The sequence below is a fragment of the Phascolarctos cinereus genome, unplaced genomic scaffold (assembly GCF_003287225.1).
Source record: "Phascolarctos cinereus isolate Bilbo 61053 unplaced genomic scaffold, phaCin_HiC Scaffold_4;HRSCAF=312, whole genome shotgun sequence".
NCBI lineage: Eukaryota > Metazoa > Chordata > Mammalia > Diprotodontia > Phascolarctidae > Phascolarctos > Phascolarctos cinereus.
Window position 1 is genome coordinate 590570605 of NW_027555847.1, and position 20724 is coordinate 590591328.

Sequence of the window (20724 nt, forward strand, 5' to 3'; positions counted from 1 at the left end):
GCCTTAGAAGATCATGGATTTTTGGAGTTACTTAATTCAAAGTTCTGTAAGCAATTAGTTTAAATCATGCTAGTAGGCTGTGATAGTATCACCAGAGGTGAGGATCACATAGCACACTTGGGAAACTCAGTGAAAGGGCTAGTAAAACCTATAATTCAATAACCAGACTTTTTTTAAGAGCCTTCAGAAGCTGTCTGCTTCCTACTTTTGCAGTCTCATGCTTTACTCCTTCCATGTGCTTTACTATTCCATTACACTGGCTTTGTGGCTGTTCTTCCCATATAACATGCTATATCTCAGCTCCCTGCCTTTCACTGGCTGTCCCCATGCCTGGAGTGCTCTTCCTTTTCCCCACTGCCTCTTGGCTTCCCTGGACTTAACCCAAATCCCCCTTCTGTAAGAGGCTTTTTCTGTTTTGCCTCATCCTCTCCAATAAGTGCCTGCTTTCTGAGATTGCCCCCACATTTAGACTATGCCATATGTCTTGTGGGCAGCTAGAAAGATTCATCTCCGAGTTCAAATCTGGCCTCAGACTGTACTAGCTGTGTGACCCTGGACAAGTCACTTAACTTTGTTTGCCTCAGTTTCCTTATCTGTAAAAAGAGAGAAGGAAATGGCAAATCACTCTAGTATCTCTGCCAAGAAAACCCAAAATGGGGTCGTGAAGAGTCAGAAATGACTGAAAAGTAAATACAAGTCTTGTAACAAAGTGGTTTGCATGTCATCTCCATTAGAATGTGAGCTCTTTGAGGGAAGGGACCATGTTTTTGTCATTCTTTGTATCCATAGTACTTCACACAGTACCAAGAACATAGTGTTTAATAAATGCTTGTTAATGATGGATAACCCCTGAGTTAGGTGGTACAGTGAATAAAGCATGGGGCCTAGAGTCAGGAAGACTTTAGTTTAAATCCAGTGATAGATTTAAAACACTTAACCTGCTTGCCTCAGTTTCCTCATCTGTAAATGGGGATAATAACAGCACCTACCTCCCAGGGTTATGAGGATCAAGTGATACTATTTGTGAAGTGCTTAGCACAGTGCCTGGCACATAGTAAACAACATATAAATTTTAGCTGTTATTATTATTACTACTAAAGTGCATTTTAGTAACTGAACAGTGTGGCATAGTATAGAGTGCTGGATTTGGAGTTTGAGGACTCAGATTCCAATCCTAGCTTCACCACCTCTGTGAAATCAGGGAAGTCACCGCTTCTCTCTAGACCTTAATTTCAACTGGTTGGACTCAATGAACAGGAAGGTTCCTTGCAGCTCACAGGTCCTCAGCCCAAATCCAGAACTCCTTGAAAATGTCTGTTCTCTGCCAATTCCTAAATTATCTGCCCTCTATTTATCTTGATAGCTTCCATTATCTGTATGGAAAGAACCACTCCTGGCTTTTTAAATCATTGGCACAATGTCACTATACATATTTGGTAAATAGTACTGATGATGAAGAAACCTTATGGAAGCCTTTAATACCAGAATTTTGTTGGGTGAACCTTTCATAATAATGATGTTTCTAAAATGAATGTTACAACACAGCAAATGTGCATATTGTCATTTTATTTGCATTAGAAAAAATAGGTTTTGTCATTTAGAAATTTTTGGTCCATTGACTTCTTTCTTTTTTACTTTTTTTCTTTCCATTAACTTCTGCCACACACCCCGGAATTTCAATTAGACCAACAGTGGAAATTCTTTAAAAAGAAGTTGATAGTTTTTTGAGGGATTTGCCACTTTTAAATCCTTAGCATTACATGCAACTATTTGAAAGAATGTATAAAGTGATTTTTTGGTTAATTTTACTTACAAAATTAGAACATCAGTCAAATATTTCTCAGATCATGAATTTAGTAGAATTTAATTCCATAAATGTTATTTTCTCCCTCTCAGATATAAAACAATCCACAATTCCTGGGGAAAATCTTTTCCCTGCATTTCCTGCTACTCTTTGCTTTTATTTTTGTAGAGAGATACTATTATTTCCATGCCCTACCTTTCCCTTTCAGTTAGTGTGGCTGTATGTATTATCATGTTGCATTATAATTGTATTCTCCATCAGATCCTTTAGAGTTCACATTCATTTTCACCTATTATGTTATTTCTATAACAGAAAGTCCTCCACATAATTTCATTAAGGCTCATGGTTTCCAACATTAATTTCAAGAATTAGAAGTAAATTAACAATCATTTATCCTAAACCAAATGTAACTCGAAAAACAGTGGAGGGCATGATTTATAGTCATGATTTCGTGGGAAGTCCTGTGACAGCTATGGCTTCAATTTCAACACGCGCTCCCTGTGGGAAAGATAATGAAACAACTTATAGGTGATTATGTACCAATAGGGTTCATATTCTTAAAAAAATACAGCGAACATTATTCTAGTATTCTCTGTTTCAAGTTAAATGGCATTTAATATGCCAAAAAGGAAAGCAGTAAAACTATGAATAGAAAATAAATATTATGCTTTAGATGGTTTTAAGTAAACTCAGTGAGGAGAGCATCCCTGTAGGGAAATGAATATTATGGTTCTAGGTACAGAAGAAAGAGAACTAAATATAAATGAACAAGGACAAAACCATGTAAAATACATCCAGACTGACAGGTGTTAGATAAAATAAACTCTGAAAATTCAAGACCCTTAAGAAGATGAAAGCTCTTAGTGAGACTGAATATATTATATTTGTATGGCACTTTTATCCAAATATAGTTCACCTTTTTAGTGGTTATTCTGGGCCTCAATCTAGTGCCAGCTGTGTCATTAATTAGGCAATACCTTATTAAAATGAAAATAAAAATTTGAAGTATCAAATATCTCATGTGATCTTCACAACCAACCTGAGATAGGTGTTATTCATATAAGGATAGGGAATGACATGTAGCAGTTCTCAGCCTTTTTGGTTTAAGGACTCCTTTACACTCTTAAAAATTGAGGGCCCCGGGGGGGGGGGAGCTAGGTGGCACAGTGGATAGAGCACCGGCCCTGGAGTCAAGAGGACCTGAGTTCAAATCCAGCCTCAGACACATAATACTTCCTAGCTGTGTGACTCTAGGCAAGTCACTTAACCCCAATTGCCTCACAAAAAACAAAACCAAAAAGATTGAGGGCTCCTGCCCCAAAAGAACTTTTTTTTTTGTGGTTATATCTATTGATATGTGCCATACTAGAAATGATAATGTCTTAATCTTGACCTTGCAAACCCGCTGAAAGGCTTCCCTGGATCATGCTCTGAGAAACTGCTGGTTCAGAGAATATGAGAATAATGGGAATATGTAAATGACTCAACAACTCTCTAAGACTTAAGTTGCAAAGAAGGTGCTAAAATGCCATGGTAGAGGGATTTTACTCACCCAAGAGTTCCCTATATCTTTGAAATCAAGGCCAGTCCTTCTCCCTCCCTTTGTATGTTATATATCTTCAACTGGGTAATACATTCCCACAAAGGGCATGAATTGCCTTTTTCTTTTACATTATCCAGTAATGCTAGTGAATGTTCAGAATATTATGTAGAAATTAATATTTCAAATAATGTGTCATGTTAAAATAACTTACTTTGGGCAAAGCAGCAACCTGGTAAGCAGCTCTGGCTGGAAAACTACTCTTGAAATCTGGATTAAAAACAATTATAGAAAACATTTCCAGGACATATTTTTTTTTCAACAACAGTTAAATATCAAGAATCTTATATCACAGGAAAAGCAAGACTGCTTTTCAGATACAGAACTCTATTATACAAAATACTTTGTATAATGATTACTGTGATTCAATATTTTTCTACTTCAAATGTTTCAACATCCTGATAAAGAGATAAAAGATGTTTTTATGACTTTTGAACCCTGAGATTTTATATTTTTTTTAATGAAACTGAACTTTGAGTTTGACATTCATTCCCCCCCCCCCCCCAAAAAAGGTTTTGAGTCCCTACTATGTACTGGATACTCTGGGATACAGTGGTCAATTAGGGAATGGTTCTTTTCCCTAATGAGCTTATAGTTTAATAAGGGGAGATAAGACCTGTACTCAAGTAACTTAATAAAAGGCATAAAGTTTAAAAGTAACCCCCTGACCTCCCAGTTTCTTCAACTTTAACTCCAATGCCTTACTTTTCTACCCCACTTCAGCTACAGAGGAGTATGGTAATGAGTCATGGAACTACACATCACTTCCAAAATGCTTAACTTTGAAATTCTACTATCTAAACCTGAGTGCTTAGGCTTTTTTTTTTGAACAGCTTTCTCACTCTAAATCTAACCTTTGCTTTTGTAATGAGCTTTGATCCCTTGACTTCTCCCTGTTTTTCTAATCTATCTCTACTCTGGCTTCACTTGCCTTTACCCTATGATTTACAACTTCTAATGTTTCACCCGTCACTACCCTATAACCTCTTGACCTTACATTATTCCTAATCTGCTGATCCTCATCCCTTTGCAACTGCTATCATCAGATTTCTCTGTTTCCCTCTGAGGTGCTAAACAGTGCTAGAAACTGGGCTAACTTCATCCACTAAAATTCATAAATCCAGCTGGGCTTAACAATTCTTACTAACAATGACAGCTGATATTTATGATAATAGTTAGCATTTAGGTAGCACTTTAAGGTTTGCAAAGTGTGATATCTCATTTGATCACCCTTATGAGGTAGGTACTGTTTTTATCCCTATTTTACCATGAGGAAACTGAGGCAGAAAGAGATTAAGTGACTTGACCAGGTTCACACAGTAAGTGCCTGAGACTGGATTGTTTTCCCATCTCCAAATCTAGGGCTCTATCTATTTCACCACCTTCAAGTGCTATGTAGCACTTGAAGGTTTGCAGAACAATAGTAGCCCATGCTTATATAGTGCTTGAAGGTTTCCAAAGTACATACTTGGCAGCAGCCTTGCAGAGAGGTAGTAGAAGTATTACTATTTCTTCTTTCTTCTTTATTATTATATTTCTTCTTTAGAGATGAGGAAACTGAAGCTCAGATGTTGTGACTAGTTCATGGTGACAGGGCTATGAAGAATGTGAAATGGGACTCCAATTCAGGTGGTCTTATTTCAAATCAAGCACTCCATGCTATACTGCCTCTGCATAACTCTTTCTTCCCAGCCAATGTTCCAGACTCTCTTTCCTCATCTCATGAGCCACACCTCAAACCCTGTCACAAAGATGACATAGCTTCCTGCTCTGCTGAGAAGACTGAAGTACCTCCATCTTCCTTTTTTTCCAGTCCTCTCGGCATCATTCACTTTCTCCTCTCGTCTGGATACAGTTGGGAGCTATCTCCTTTTGGTGCTGGGGCTAATCCTTCAGCCTATCCCCTTGACCCTATTCCCCCCACCCCACTTCTTTAGCACTGTACTCAGAGTTTCTCCTTCTCATGCACCTTCATTGGCTCCTTCCCACAAGTTTTACTAATATGCTTAGGTCTTCCAACCCCAAAATACCTCTGGTTGACTCTTCTATGTTATCCAGCTACTAATCCTGCCTCTTGCATTTCCTTCTCTAACAATTTTATTGAAACAGTTATCCATATACAATGCTTTTATTTCTTCAATATCCACTCTTTCCTCAAATCCCTTCCGTTTCATTTCTGCTGCCTCCACTACTGAAACTGCTCTTTCAAAGTGATAAATGACTTAATAATTTACAATTATCATGGCCTTCTTTTAAGTGCTCATCTTTTGACCTCTCTGTAGCATGGGATACTGTCAACTACTCCTTCCTTCTGGCTATTCTTTTCTCACTTAGCTTCAGCAACATTATTCCTCTGCTTCACTTCCTTCTTCTCTAACCATAACCACTTCCCTCTCTTGCTCACTTCTCATTCTCTGGTCAACCCTTTAAAGTGGATGTTCTGTAGGAGAACCTTGGCTTTCTTTCTCTGAATGCTTTGTATTAGCAATCTCATTCACTCAGTCCTCTTTGCAGATGACTCCTAAATCTGTATGTCTGATCTTGACCACTCTTCTGAGTTCCAGATCCATCCTTAGGACATGTCTCCTAGAACTGCAAACTCTGTAAGTCTTATATGACCACTGTAAGCTTCTTAAGGACAGGGATTATCTTTTTTTTTTTTGGCTTGTACTTGTATCTCCAGTGCTTAATACAGTGTCTGGCACATAGAAAGCACTTAAATGTTTTCTTCCTTCCTTCTAATATCAAGGAGACTTCAGTATATATATATATATATATATATATATATATATATATATATATAATATATATATATATATATATATATATATATATATATATATATATATATATATATATATATATATATATGTATAATCATTTCTCCAATACAAATTTGGAGACATACGTTAAAGGCAATTACAAGGCTTTTTTTGGTACCTAAAGCTGTTGTGCACAACTAGTTCACTTGGCTATAGAGCCTACCTAGGGCCTAGGATTTCCCAATCACCTGATGAATCAAGACCAGCTTGATTTTCTATCTCGAATGCGCACTGATGAGGCGGGAGGCAGGATGGAAGCAACTCCTTTTATTTTTAGCAAAGCACTTACTTATATAGCAAAATAACAGGAACTCTTTCTCAAGTTACAGTGACGTATAGCCCATGCTGTGCTCAAGGACAGTGCATGCACGTCCTGTGCACTTATCTGACTCCAATCCCAGAATAGACTGCTAATGACCATACAATAACTAGGAGAGTTAAAGATTGTTACAGATCCATAGAATGGAGCACCGAACCAGATGACCTTTGCTCATGGATCAGTCACCCGACAGGGGCCTCTGCCCATCAGTGAGACCTCACAAACAGCCTGTGGCCCTCTACATCCTTACAGATCCCCAACATAAAGCATTGAAATAATTTTCATCAAAAAGGAATTAACTTCATTAGGCGTATTCAGATGAATTAAAATGAGAATTAAAAGAATTAAGATTTTGGGGGAGAATAAAGTTTACATGTTTCCAAGCAATATAAAGTCCCTTTTCATGTTATGTAACATTGTAGAATTTTTCTCCCAAACTAGACTGTAAACTTTGTGAGGCTTGGGACCAAGTCTACTCTTTCTATGATATTCCACCCTTCCCCCTTGCTCTTAATCACATCCAGCTTACTATTAAATTCTTTAATATTTTCAGTGGATTTTTGATCTCATTTAATAGGGTTCCACTGGTGCAGGTGGTAACCTGTTTATGTCTTCTAATCCTTTCTATTTCCCCTGCAGATCTTCCACAGAGGATCCATCAAATATGCTGGAGGTCTTTCTCTAGGTCTTTTTATACTTCATGGGATGCTGTATTACACTCTGACTATTTGTTACTGCTTGCTCTTGCCAATGACTACCCACCCCCCTTTCCAAGTACACATTTCCTTGATAATACATCCCTTACATCACTTCTTGGTTCATCACTACAAACTGGCTATAGCTGATTTGTACTCATCATGCCTCTCTCCAGTGCCTTTTAGATCACTACAACTTTGATTCTTTACAGATTGTAGTATTTCAAGATTGATAATCGTATAGCTTTTTCAGGAAAACATTTGGATTTTAAAAGATTTTTTTGGTACTGTAAAGTAGCTTGGGATCATTAAAAGTAGTATCATAATTTCTCCAGATATAAAACTGTATATTTCCTTCCTCATAGTTAATTCTGCATCCAATTTATTTTGCATATGCCATGTCCATCTCCAGTGTATGTGCTGATATACTAATTCAATGGATTAGCTATCCAATGCATTTCATAGGCATTCTTCATTAATTTAGTTTTTCCTATATGAATTGTTAGACTGATGTCTTTTGAATAATTAGGAATAACAATGAGGAATCCCTGTAATGTTATAGGATTTAATGCAGTCAGCATCTACAAAGACTATCACCTGTAGGACCTCAACCATCTATAGGGAAATCCTCTTCTACATAGGTTCTTGTGCCCACTTGAGGAGGATACATCTGCCTGTTTTATGACTTGCTTGATGTTAATAATCACAAGGTTACTGAAGATAGTTATCTCTGAGGTTACATTTACTCTTTTTTTTTTTTGCTTTTGGTTAGGCATTTGGGGTTAAGTGACTTGCCTAGGGTCATACAGCTATCTTTGAGGTTACATTTACAAAAGAATCTTGAATATCTTAACATATTCATGAGATACTCCTTGTTAGAGAAACTTTAAGATTGCATTTTTTCTACCAAGTCAATTGTATTTGTGTTCATGTAATCAATAATCATAGCAGGTTGTATGGTTTGGTTTTTTTTTTGGTAGGCAATGGAGTTAACCTGCATGTTCCCTTCTCGTATTTTCATCAAGGCTACCCTTGATACATATGTAGATCATGCTTATAAAGACTTTATAAAGATGAAATACACATAGTTTGGTATTGGTAGTTATTAGTAGTCTCCTGTTTTTTGGAGGCCATATATTATCTGTGCTAAATACATATTAGTCAATAAATGTTAATAATTAAATGTGATCCATTACTATACTACACTACACATAAAAGAAACAAGTTACTTACACTGTTTGTAGATTTCATTAACAGCATTGAAGTCATTTATGTCAGCCAGCAAAACAGTTGCCTTTACCACTAGAAGACAATTTGTTATTATAAGTTATTTAGTCTGACCCAAAATTTACATTAGAAAGAGTAAGATTTTCTATATATTAAAAAGTAACATTACTGTTTTACAGAGAGAAAAATGATTTTTTTTTGGGTCAAGGCAAGTGACTTCCCCAGGGTCACAAAGCTAGTGAGTATCATGTGTCTGAGGCTGCATTTGAACTCAGGTCTTCCTGACTTCAGGGTCAGAGCTCTATTCATCATGCTGCCTAGCTGCCCCTGAAAAATTATTTTAATAAGTGAATTTATACTGCATGCTAGAGATCAGCTCAAAGAAAAAGAAAGGTCCAATGACAACACCTGGTTGAAACCTTAAGTGACAAAGAACTCAGCATCTTGTGAGAAAGCCCATTTCCTTTTTTGGACCTCTCTAATTGTTAGGAAATTCCTTTAACACAAGTTTATTATTGTATACTTTCAGGGTGGTACTGTTTTACAATTTTGGAGAGAACCATGTCATTCATTACCTTTCTTTCATTTCCTTGCTTTTAGGCAGGAGGGAATGGCAGTTAATTAAGACTATGTGTGGAACACACTTGGGTCCATCATGAAATCAGGAAGTTTTCTGATTATCTGAGCTGGGAATTGCAGAATGATTCAATAAGTTTGATCCAGAGCACTCTAAGTCAGCATGAAAGAAGGAGTATCCGAGTGAGGCAGACAAGATGCAGAGGATCATTGGCTTGGGAAACTGTAGCTTGAGAGAACAGCTTAGAAAGTTTAAATAACATCTAGTCTGAGACTAGGTGTCATTAATATCCACTTCTAATTATGTTTATGTTTTTGTTTTGTTTTTTTGTGAGGCAATTGGGGTTAAGTGACTTGCCCAGGGTCACACAGCTAGTAAGTGTTATGTGTCTGAGGCCGCATTTGAACTCAGGACCTCCTGACTCCAGGGCCGGTGCTCTATCTACTGCACCACCTAGCTGACCCCCACTCTGGTGTTTTAATGTTAAATCTGTAAACAGACTCTAGAAACATATTCTCATCATCTGAAGTTAATGGTATTTGGAATAGAAGGAAAAGAGGGAGTTTATGTCTGAAATAAGTAGAAAAAGGGGGGAAACACAACTAAGGATTAAGGGGTACAACAAGACTTTGAACCCAGAGAACCAAGAAAGCTCAGCTTACAGCTCTAGTTCCTTTCCTGGGATTCAGGATATAGGATCAGTGATACTTTAAAAGGAAGAAAGTAAAAGCCCTTGAGCTACAAAAGTCTGTTAGAATTCAGGGCTTCTTAAATTTTTTTCACTCTGGACCCTTTCAGCGTTTCTTAAACTGTGGGCTGCAACCCCATGTAGGATGGGGACTCATGGTTTAAGAAGCTACTAGATCAACACCAAGGTGAGCTGAAATCCCCAGGGTGGCAGACCTAAATCAGGAAAGTCTAAAACTGGATCTTGCAATAGTGATTCAATCTCGAGCTACAAGTCTAAGTGCTCTTCCACACTTACAAAGTCATATCAATTAACTCACCATTAGTATAATCACAGCCGCCAGCTTTCAGAATTTCTCCCATGTTTATAAGTGCCTGTAAGACAAAGCAGAAAGGCTTAAGGTATTGATACTTATGCAGAAAAGTTATCATTAACTTAAATCCATCATCTTTTACTAACCTGCCATTCAAGGACTTGACATGATAGAAATATTTAGTCTGAGCTCCAGACTCTTCCCAGCCCTCCTTTTTGCAGATGACTTATTGGCATCCCATTTAATTGTCTACTGCAAACCAATGAGAAGCAGCATCCTTTTATGTCTTGTTAGGTGCCTAGTACTTATTAGAGTCTGGCATTGAGCCACTCTCTCACTGCAAAGATTTGTACTAAGTAAATTTTCACTAGGCCTTCACTCATTTCCTTGATGATATGCTGCTCTGAATCTAGATAGGCTAGTTTTTGGATAGACATCCAGTCCATCACTCAAAGCCTTTCCAGCCTTGACTGCCCACAACTTGGGCTCTTCTGGCATAGCACTGAGAACTCAGCATCACTTTGCTGGCACAAGGAGCAGGTCTTTAGTGGAAGAACTGTGCCAGTATTAGCTGAGGATATTTCTAAAACATCTAAGAGTATATCACTGAGACTGATTTAGAACTGTTCAATATTAAAAAGGAAAAGAAAAATCAAATGGAAAAAATAACTTACCTGTTTTGCCTCCTCTACCACCCCTCCTGACACAAGCTGTCCACTTGAAGGATCCATGCCAATCTGTCCTGAGATGTACATGGTTTTGTCTACCAGCACTGCTTGACTGTAATGGAGATGATCAAATAGACTTTAAATTAAATTCTGAAAGCTTACTAAGTATATAGTTTTCACTACACAGAGGTACTCATTATATCCTTAAGGTATTACTGTGTTTTTCCCCCAAAATAGTTGAAGACAAATATTTATAACTGCTTGGAACAAAGGTTGGAAAACAAACATTTTGGCCAATAAATGTTCAATTAACACATTCTTTTTTTTGCATTTTTAGTACGAATTCTGGGGATTCAGAATTTTAAAAAAAGCTATATGTAGAAAAAAAGCAAACTATGTTAGTACCTTTTGAACAGTTACAAAAATTTAAAGGATCCCTACATTTTAAGATAAATTTGGCAGTTGCTTACATAGTTGCCTAAGAAGAGAAAATCCTGATACTGTTAACCTGTTAATTTGTAAACTTCTCAAAGGTTGAACACCATCAGCAAGAGCTAATATTTACCAAATGTCTTTTCCGTGCCCTGCAGAGTCTAAACCTTATGTAAAAGAATGATGAAATCTTACTTTAATATAATTTAGCAATGTTTCTATCCTTTATACTTTATTTTAAAAAGCCTTTTGACACAATGCCATAATGGCAAGAACACTGGATTTGGAGTCAGAGAACACCTGGATTTAAATCTTGGCTCTGCTATGAACAGGACAATTATACAAGTCATTTCATTTCTTTGGGCTTTGGCTTCCTTATGTGTAAAATAAAGAATTGTACAAGATTATTTCAAAGGCCCCTTCTCTGTCTTTTGTTGTTGTTGTTGTTGTTGGGAAAAGATTTCAGAAGTTTGACAGTGCTAAATTATAAGGGCTCTATGAAAGGTGAATTAGTGGGGTAATGGATGAACTATTCCAAGACCATAGGCTATAGTGACCAACCAGAGAGGTATATTCTGTCTTCCAGTTCAAAAGGCCTGTAATATTAAGAACATTTCCAAAAACATAATCCATTAAAATTATTAGTAATTTTTAAAAGCTTAAACACCATCCAGGCACTGTTAGAAATCAATAATACTAATGCAATAATAGTAAGATGTTACAATCTCTCAGATTTATCTTACTGATTTTCTGAAAAATGCTGATTGGTTAATTAGTGACAACACCCTCTCCATTCTATTGCCAAGGCCACAATGTTCACTTAGCACATTTGGCCTTTTCTTGGACAGGCAGTCCTTAGTTGGGACGAAACACAAACCAGAATACAAATATAAACTAAATGGAATTTTCTTTTTTTAAATGGTTCTTTTTTAAAATAAATTTTTGTTGATGTCTTCTCTTTCTTCCATCATCAATTATTATTCCGAGTACCCGTCCCCTACCCAGAAAGCCATCCCACATAACAAATAGTAATTTTTAGAGAAGAAAAAAAATAACACAACTGATTGATACATTAAAAAAGTTAAAAAAAAAAACCAAACCAAAATCTAACCCAAACACCTTTATGAAAGGGTAGATTGGGAGTATCCTCTCATATTTATTCATTCAAGTCTTGTTTCATTCAAATCCTTTATAATTTTATTTTCACTTTTGATTTTTTAGTTTGTAGTTGAGCTTTCCATTTACATTGTTTTAGTTTTTGTGTATATTGTTTTCTTGGCTCATTTACTATACTCTGCATCAGTTCATATAGATCTTTCCATCCTTATCTATACTCATCACACATCGTTTCTTTCTTTTCTTTTTTTTTTTTTGCTTTTTGGTGAGGCAATCAGGGGTTAAATGATTTGCCCAGGGTCACACAATTAGTAAGTATCAAGTGTCTGAGGTCATATTTGAATTAAGGTCCTCCTGACTCCAAGGCCAGAGCTGTATCCACATCACTTCTTATAGCACCTTAACATTACATTACATTCATGTACTAGAATTTGTGTAGCCATTCCCCAATTGACAAGTGTCTACTCTAGTTTCCAATTAGCTATCGCAAAAAGTGCTGCTCTAAATAATTTGGTATATATGGGGACTTTCTTCGGGTATAAGCCCACTAATGGATTCTCTGATTTAAAGGGTATGGACATTTTAGTCAGTTTATTTGCATGATTGAGAATTTCTTTCCAAAATGGTTGTAACGTTTCATAGCTCTACTAACAATGTATCAATGTGCCTATCATTCCACAACCCCTCCAATATTGACTACTGCCATTTTTAAATCATTTTTGCCAGTTTGCAGTTTGCAGGTATGTGGTGAAATCTCAGCGTTGTCCTGATCTTCATTTATTTTCTTATTACTCATCTGGAGAATTCTTTCATATGGCTGTGAATACTTTGTAATTCTTCTTTGAAGAACTGTTTGTTCATATCCTTTATCCACTTATGTATTAGGGAATGACTGTTGGTCATATGTGTGTTGCTTATATATCTTAGAAACCTAACCTTTATCAGAGAAATCTGTTATGAAGATGTTTTCCCATTTGATTGCTTCCTTTCTTATCCTAGGTGGGTTAATTTTGTCTGTGCAGATGTTTTTCAGTTTCATGTAATGAAATGGAGGAGTTTATGACTCTGTCCTCCAATCTGAGGGTAACTGAAGAGATGTCAAGCAACAAGGCTTACTGGACCTTTCAAAATGATATTTCCCAATGGTGAGTTCACTAAGGGTGTGGTGGAGCTGCCAAGGAAGTCCAAAATGAATGCAGCCAGGTGGGAAATGAGGGTATTTAATCCCAGAGACAATAGTTAATCACTGAAGCCTCTTGAGCAGGGAAGTGAAATGGTCAGACTTGTGTTTTAGCTGTGTGGAAGATAGAGTGGAGAGTGGACAGACCTGAAGCAAGTAGACCAATTAGTTGATCACAATAATAGAATAGAAAGGTAATAAAGCTCACAGGTAGAATTAATGTCTTGGCAATTGATTGGATGGAGGCAGAGATGGTAGGGGAGTCAAGGATGACTGATTTGGTAAACCTAGATGACTAGAAGGATGATGGCATCCTCTATAGAAATAAGTTAGGAAGAAAGGGAGGATTTGGAAGATAAAATAATTGAACTTTCCCCTCTGTCCTCTCCCATACTCATGCAGGCTCTCAACTTCTTCCTTTTTTCTTTTTTTGCGTTAGGCAGTGGGGTTAAGTGACTTGCCCAGGGTCACACAGCTACTAAGTATTATGTGTCTGAGGCCACATTTGAACTCAGGTCCTCCTGAATCCAGGGCCGGTGCTCTATCCACTGCGCCACCTAGCTGCCCCAACTTCTTCCTTTCTGTTCCAGCATGAAGTGACCAGGTCATTTAAAACAATAGGTGAGCAGGTGTTGTTGGTAAAATTCCCTTCCTTCCCAAAGTCTACCATACTTTGCCCCTCAGATCCCTTTATGGCTAAAGCTTCCCCTTAGCTGGCTCTTTGCTCCAGGGTAGTGGCTAGTGAGTAAAAGTTCATGGGCCCCTTTCCATTTTGGGTGGGACAGAGGGAGTCTCACAGGATCAACTGGCCATGGTTACAATCAGTACCTTCTTCACTCAGAAGGGAGGCATGGGGGTGTGGTGGGGTGTTGGAAAGACCTCCTGTAGAAGGGGTGAGCTGAGCCAGAAAATAAAGGTGAGGAAGAGTCTATTTCAGGCATTTTACTAAGCAAAAGCCAAACTCCTGTCTGATACAGAAGGCCTGCCACAATCTGGGGCAACTCTCTTTTTAGCCTTGTCTCATATTGCCCCATTCCATTTGTGTAACCTCTAAGCTGGCTGGATTTTCTCCCATGCTTTAAAAGTCAAACTTAAATGAGACCTTCTTCTACCTTCCCCTTCAACTTTATGTATTTTTTGTGTGTGTGACTAATGTACTCGTGTAATATTTTATAGCTATGTGTCTCATAATTGTAAGTTCACTGAGAGCAAGGTCACATCTTACTTAAACTCTGGTTCCCCCAGCACTTAGCACAGTATTTTGCACACAGCAGTGCTAAATAAATTTGTTGTTTTCCCCCTTTCCTTCTTACTAATTTCTTTAGCTATGACCCACACAGCCTTTATCCTTCCCAGTTTCAACTTCCTTTCTAGCCTATTTTATACTGGACTCAAAATCTGGCTGCAAGTGGACTTTGTCTTGTACTGTATTCTTGTATCCTCCATCATTGTTTCATCCACTCACTTCTTTCCATTTTCTTCTTCATTTTACCATCTTAGAGTTTCCCATTTAATTTAGTCAATTATGCAACAATTGCATTGTGGGGGTGAATTTTATCTGTATGTAGATTAAGAACCCCCTCAATAAAATCAGAGATGTACCAAAGCCAGTGCTTTATTATTTCTAGTATTAAGGAATACAATGCCTAAGTTTCAATTTATAAAGAAGCATTCCTTGGTGCTAATAATCTTTCTTTAGTACTCTTTTTATGTCACATTTATTTGCTATGTATTTTAAAGTTGGTAAACTTAACAAATCATTCCAGATTTTTCTTCCAAAATCTCTTTTTTCTAATATTTGCAAATATAAGCCTGCTACTCTTGTACAATATTCCTAATTTGGTCATGCTGAAAGCATAATGTTTTAGTTTTTCCATTTTGATAGAGTGCCTTGATCCTCCACACTCATGGAAAAATTTCATGTAGTCATTAGAGCAGACAAAGCACTAGATAGGAAACCCTACAGGATGATAATGAGATTAAACTTCAAACTATGAAGCAGTTGATCAATAAGCCAGCATTTATTAAGTGTCTACTATGTGCCAGGACATGATGATAATTAGATAATAAGGTAGATCTGGTCAAAGCAAATATATTTAATTAAGCTCTATTAGGCAAACATTTAGGGAATGGATTTAACTGACCTTGATAAATGGTCATGTACAATGAATAAAATGCCTGTTAGATTTCCATAAAATATATTTAAAATTACTTCTAATGCTTCAGCTGTATTGTGGGAATTCTCTTACTCGAGTTACAAAGAGATAACTGCAGTTTATTCATTCAGAGCATTAAACACTCCACCAGTAGAAGACATATCTATCACAATTTGACTAATGGAGTTTAGACCAGTCTACCATTCACTAATCAGGTAAAGAGGAGGCATGCTTATTACAGAATAGGTCAATCAGAGCAGATAGATGATTTAAGACACTGGAAAGGTACTTCTTATTGTTCATCCTTCATTTCGTTTTGCTTTTTCTTTGGTGAGGCAATTGGGGTTAAGTTACTTGCCCAGGGTCACACAGCTAGTAAGTGTCAAGTGTCTGAGGTCACATTTGAACTCAGGTCCTCTTGACTCCAAGGCCGGAGCTCTATCCATTTCCCTACCTCGCTGCCCCCATCCTTCATTTCGAAGAGGACCAATGACATCCTGGGGTGACATCTTGACTTGCTTGTGAATTGTATTTAAGTGAGGCAGATTCACAAAGTCCTCAACCTCACTCTCTCTTCTAGAATCACTTAAGTCTAGTGGCAAGACAAAAATCAGGACCACTGGAAATGGTCTGGATCACTGGAAATGGTCTGGATGCAGTGGTTGACCTTGGTCTGACCAAGGGCTCCATGCTGGGCCATCTACAGTTGTGTTGATCTATATCTGGCCACTAGATCTGATGAGGATTGGAGCTAGACCCCAAAAAGGAAAAACCCTGTACTTTCCCACATGGCCAGATCTCTGGCATTCCCCTGAGGCTATAATCCCACCAACTGGCCTTTCTTTGTGGCTATACCCAGTCTCCCAATTCTGTTACCCTTAACCTAGCCTAGCCCTCCCTATGGCCCCTGGCCATTTCCCTCACTTAATCCTACCTAGGCTACATTCTCCTGTGGCCACGTGGTCCAGGTCCCAGGAGTTCGGTTCACTGCAGCTTACTGGCCACTCCCATTCATATCTTCCTTAGACCCCTCCTCCAGTCACCCCAAACTACTTGGCCACTCCTAGATTTCTCCCACAGTCTTTCTGTATGTAAGGTCCATCTTGTCTCCATTAAGGTGCTTAGATTCTTATAATCTAGCCACTGCTCAGATTCTTAAAATCTAGCCAATAGCTCACTAATGTTCAGACTCCTTAGGAGTCTGCCCAATTTGAGGGATGTTCTAACAAACCATATCTTGGGCTGAAAAAAGGCTTGGGTGGAATTCTTTCAGGCAGGACCCATATATCCTGATCTTGAGGTCCCAGAACCCCTAAAACTTTAGACCTCAACAGTAGTACCTTTTCTTTCTCAATGCGGGAAACACATTAACAGCATACAGAATCCTTTAACAGTAATATAGTCAGGATTTCTAGAGACTATGCCTCCTGTTAACATCGCTAAAAATACCGTTACTGAGCAGGTTTAAAATTATATTCTATTTTTGATGCCACAAACAGCCAGCAGGCCAGCAACAGACCTGTATTCCAACGCCAGCTATGCCACCGAGCAGCAGTGTAACTCCCCCCCGGGCCTCAGTTTCCTCATCTGTAAAATGAGTTAGATGATCTCTAAAGTTCCTGTCAGCGCTAACGGCCCCTAGAGCGCGCGCACAAGCCCACTCTTACACGCGCCGTTACCTGTATGGTCCGATTGCACCTGGTGCTTTCGCTGTGCTGATCACTTTCTTAATCAGGGACGACATGTCTAAATTTTATCTTCTGTAGCTCCTTCAAGGTGAAGTAAGCATGGAAAGTAAAAACGGCTAACTTCAGGCTCTCCTACTTGGCCAGACAAGGCCACATGCAAAGTCCCTTTCGGGCAGAAAGAACACGCCCCGCAGCGGAGCCTCTCGGCATTCTGGGAGTTGTAGTAGTCTCCCCAGGAGAGCCGAGCCACACGAGGAAGCCCATGCGCCGGCGCATGCGCTCTCCATCTTACCTGTCGTGCACGCTTCTGGGGAGCCGTCGGTTGGAGTGAGCCGAACCTGCTGCGCTTGGGCCGGAGGGGCTGTGGCTGTGCCGGGGAGCCCTGGCTCTAGGTAAGTGTTGGGTCCCACAGGCAGAGAGGGCGAGCGAGGAGGAAAAGCGGGCGGGGGCGGCATCCTCAGCTTCTGGCGTGGACTAGAGTCTGGGGCCCCGCAGCCCGGCACATCCCCCCGCACCCGGTCTGCTTTCCGCTCCCCTCGCCCCAAACCCGCTGCGGCTCCAGAGCCGGGGGCGGCGGGAGGCGGAGGCCCTGGAGCGGCGTTTCAGGCCCACCTCGGTGTGACTACCCGGGTGAGGCAAGCAAAGGGGAGGGAGGGAACATTATAGGCACCTACTGTGTGACCCGCGTGCATTTCTGCAGTCGTATCTTATGATCTCCTCCAAGTGACCCTGGAAGCGTCCCATAAGCCCTGTGGGCCTCAGCGCCTTCGTCCGTAGAATGAGAAGGGAGGACTGGATGATCTCCTAGGTCCCTTCCTGCCCTAAATCGGAGATCTGAACCAGCGGCCTGTGGATCCGCCCCCCCTCAGACTGCAGGGCTCCTAGCCTGCCTCAGTTTCCTCAGCCTGTCCCACTTCAATAACAATGATAATACCTATCTACATAGCCCTGACTATGGGTCAAGCCCTTTGCTAAGCACTTCACAGATACCTCATTTGATCCTCACAGCAACCCCGGGTCACACAGCTAGTGCTCGTCTGAGGTCAGATTTGAACTCATCCAAGACTATTGACTTCATCACCTAGCAGCTCACTTCAGAACTGGCTTAATCTCCTCAACCTCAAATTGCATCATCATCACCATCATTATCACTTACTTCCCTAACCTCTCTTAATTCTATTATCTTCCCTCTCCTAATTATTTTCTCTTTATTCTATATACAGCTTATTTGTACATATGTTTGTCTTCTCCACTAGCTCCTTGATGTTAGGGACTGTCTATTCCTCCTTTTTGTGTCCTCAGCGCTTAGAAGTGGCATGTAGTAGGTATGTAGTAAATATTTGTTGATTGTTTCTACTTCAAGCCGACTGGACTAGTTTTTGGCTTCTCAAACCCCATCCTCATCCTTCCCAGCAATTTCCAGTAATTTATACCTAGCCTGCTACATCTGTCATAATAGCTAGCATTTATACAATATTTTAAGGTTTGCATAACACTTGACAAGTATTATCTCATTTGATTCCTCACAACAACCCTGGAACTTAGGTTCTATTATTATTCCCATTTTACAGAGGAGATAACTGAGACAGACATGCTAAGTGAGGTGTCTAGGGTCATACAGCTAGTAAGTATCTAAAGCCAAATTTGAACATAGGTTTTTCCATCTCTAGTACCAGCTTTCTATGTACTTTGCCACCTACCTGTTATAGAGCGTGTGTGACTTCATAAAACTCTGGTAATATAAGAGCCATTCCTCATTCAAAAAATGGGCAAGGAATATGAACAGGTTTTTAAAAATTGAGTTTTATTTTCAATTCTTTCCCTTGTCCATCTCTCTCCCCCTCATTGAGAAGTCAAGAAATACAAAACCTGTTACATATATGAAGATATGAAAACCAATTTCCTCATTAGTTATATTCCAAAAACAAACCAAAAAAAGCTTCAGTCTGTACTCAGGTTGCCAGTTTTCTCTCTGGGGGTAGACAGCCTTTTTATCATGAGTCTTTTGGAAAAGTGGTAGGTCATTGTGTTGGACACAGCTGCTAAGTCTTTATTGTTGATTATCTTTACAGTATTGGTGTTGCTTTGTAAATTGTTCTGATTCTGTCGTCTTTGGCTTTGTTCATACAAGTCTTCCCAGGTTTTTCTAAAACTGTCCTTTTCGTCATTTCTTACAGCACAATCATAAACCACAACTTGTTTAGCCATTCCCCCATTGAGCATGCCCTCAATTTCCAACTCTTTGCCATCACAAAAAGCTGCTATCCTTGTACATATATGTCTTTTTTCTCTTTCTTTGAACTCCTTGGAATACAGACCTAGTAGTGGTATTGCTGGTTCAAAGGGTAAACATAATTTAATACTGAGTTAAAGATGAGAGCCAAGAAAAATTTATTTTATTCAGATAAATTTTAAAAAGCAGGGGTAGCAGTCATCTTAGAGAAAAATTACAGTAAAAATTAATATGGTTAAAACAGATAAACAGGGAAAGTATATCATACTTAATGGCTCCATAGATAATGAAATCGTAGCATTATACATATGTGCTGAATGCCATAGCATCTGAATATTTGAAGGAAAAGTTAATTAAACGATAGGAATAGATAGTGAAACTAACAGGGAACCTCAGTACCTTTTTTATATCTAAACAGATCTAACAAAAAGATAAATAAGAAATCAAGGATCTGATTAGAATTTTAGAAAAGTTAAATATGATGGCTCTCTGGTGGTCACTAATCCTGCTGTGCCTGGCATCTTTACAAAAATTGACTGTGAGCTAGGACATCCTTTACCGACTTCCAACATAATGAAAATTACAGTGATGTCCAGTTAAAGAAAGTATTCAAACTTAAGTGTAGACCAGTCCTAAAGAATTGGTTGGTCAAAGAACAAATATAACAATGAGATAATTTCATAAAAAAAAAAAAAGACCGTAAGACAGCGTAACAAAACTTGAGGAGTACACTCTAAGTAATCCTTAGGGGAAATTTTTTTACATTAAATATTTATGAACAAAAAAAGAACAGAAAAATGAATATTATTCATACAACTAGAAGAAGTTAGAAAAACAACCAGTAATAAAACCCAAGTACTTACAAAAATGGAAATTTTACAAATCAAAAAAGAAAAACAAAATTGAAAGCAAAAAAAACCCCATTAAGCAGGAAGGGGCTTAAAAAGAAAACTAATCAAATAGGTAAGTTTAGCTAATCTGATTTTTTTTTAAAGGAGTAGAAGACCAAATCATGAATATGGAAAAAAATGAAAAATTAGTCACAAATGAAGAAGTAAAAGACAATATTAGAAAGCATTTTGCCTAATTAGAAATATTAACTGCTTGTGATTAGATTGTCAATATAATAATAATGGATGTTTATAAACAAAACTAATGAATGGGTGAATGTTTATGGAAATAAAAAATACCTAAATTAGTAAAACA

The 20724-nt window shown here is 38.4% G+C and overlaps 2 protein-coding genes across 2 annotated transcripts in view; one reads left to right on the plus strand and one right to left on the minus strand.

Annotated features, from left to right (window-relative positions):
* Window positions 1-1549: 1549 nt before the first annotated feature.
* LOC110195994 (reactive intermediate imine deaminase A) lies at window positions 1550-17448 on the minus strand. Its single transcript, XM_020969056.2, has 6 exons — window positions 17277-17448; window positions 10720-10825; window positions 10052-10106; window positions 8474-8542; window positions 3559-3614; window positions 1550-2302 (listed from the first exon to the last, which is right to left on the minus strand). The coding sequence occupies exons 1-6, from the start codon at window positions 17339-17341 to the stop codon at window positions 2246-2248; spliced, it is 408 nt and encodes a 135-aa protein (XP_020824715.1). The 5' UTR covers window positions 17342-17448; the 3' UTR covers window positions 1550-2245.
* Window positions 17449-17533: 85 nt separating this feature from the next.
* POP1 (POP1 ribonuclease P/MRP subunit) overlaps window positions 17534-20724 on the plus strand; it is a 35827-nt gene continuing 32636 nt past the window's right edge. The window contains 1 exon segment of the mRNA XM_020969041.2: window positions 17534-17677. The gene's annotated coding sequence lies outside the window, so the exon portion shown is untranslated.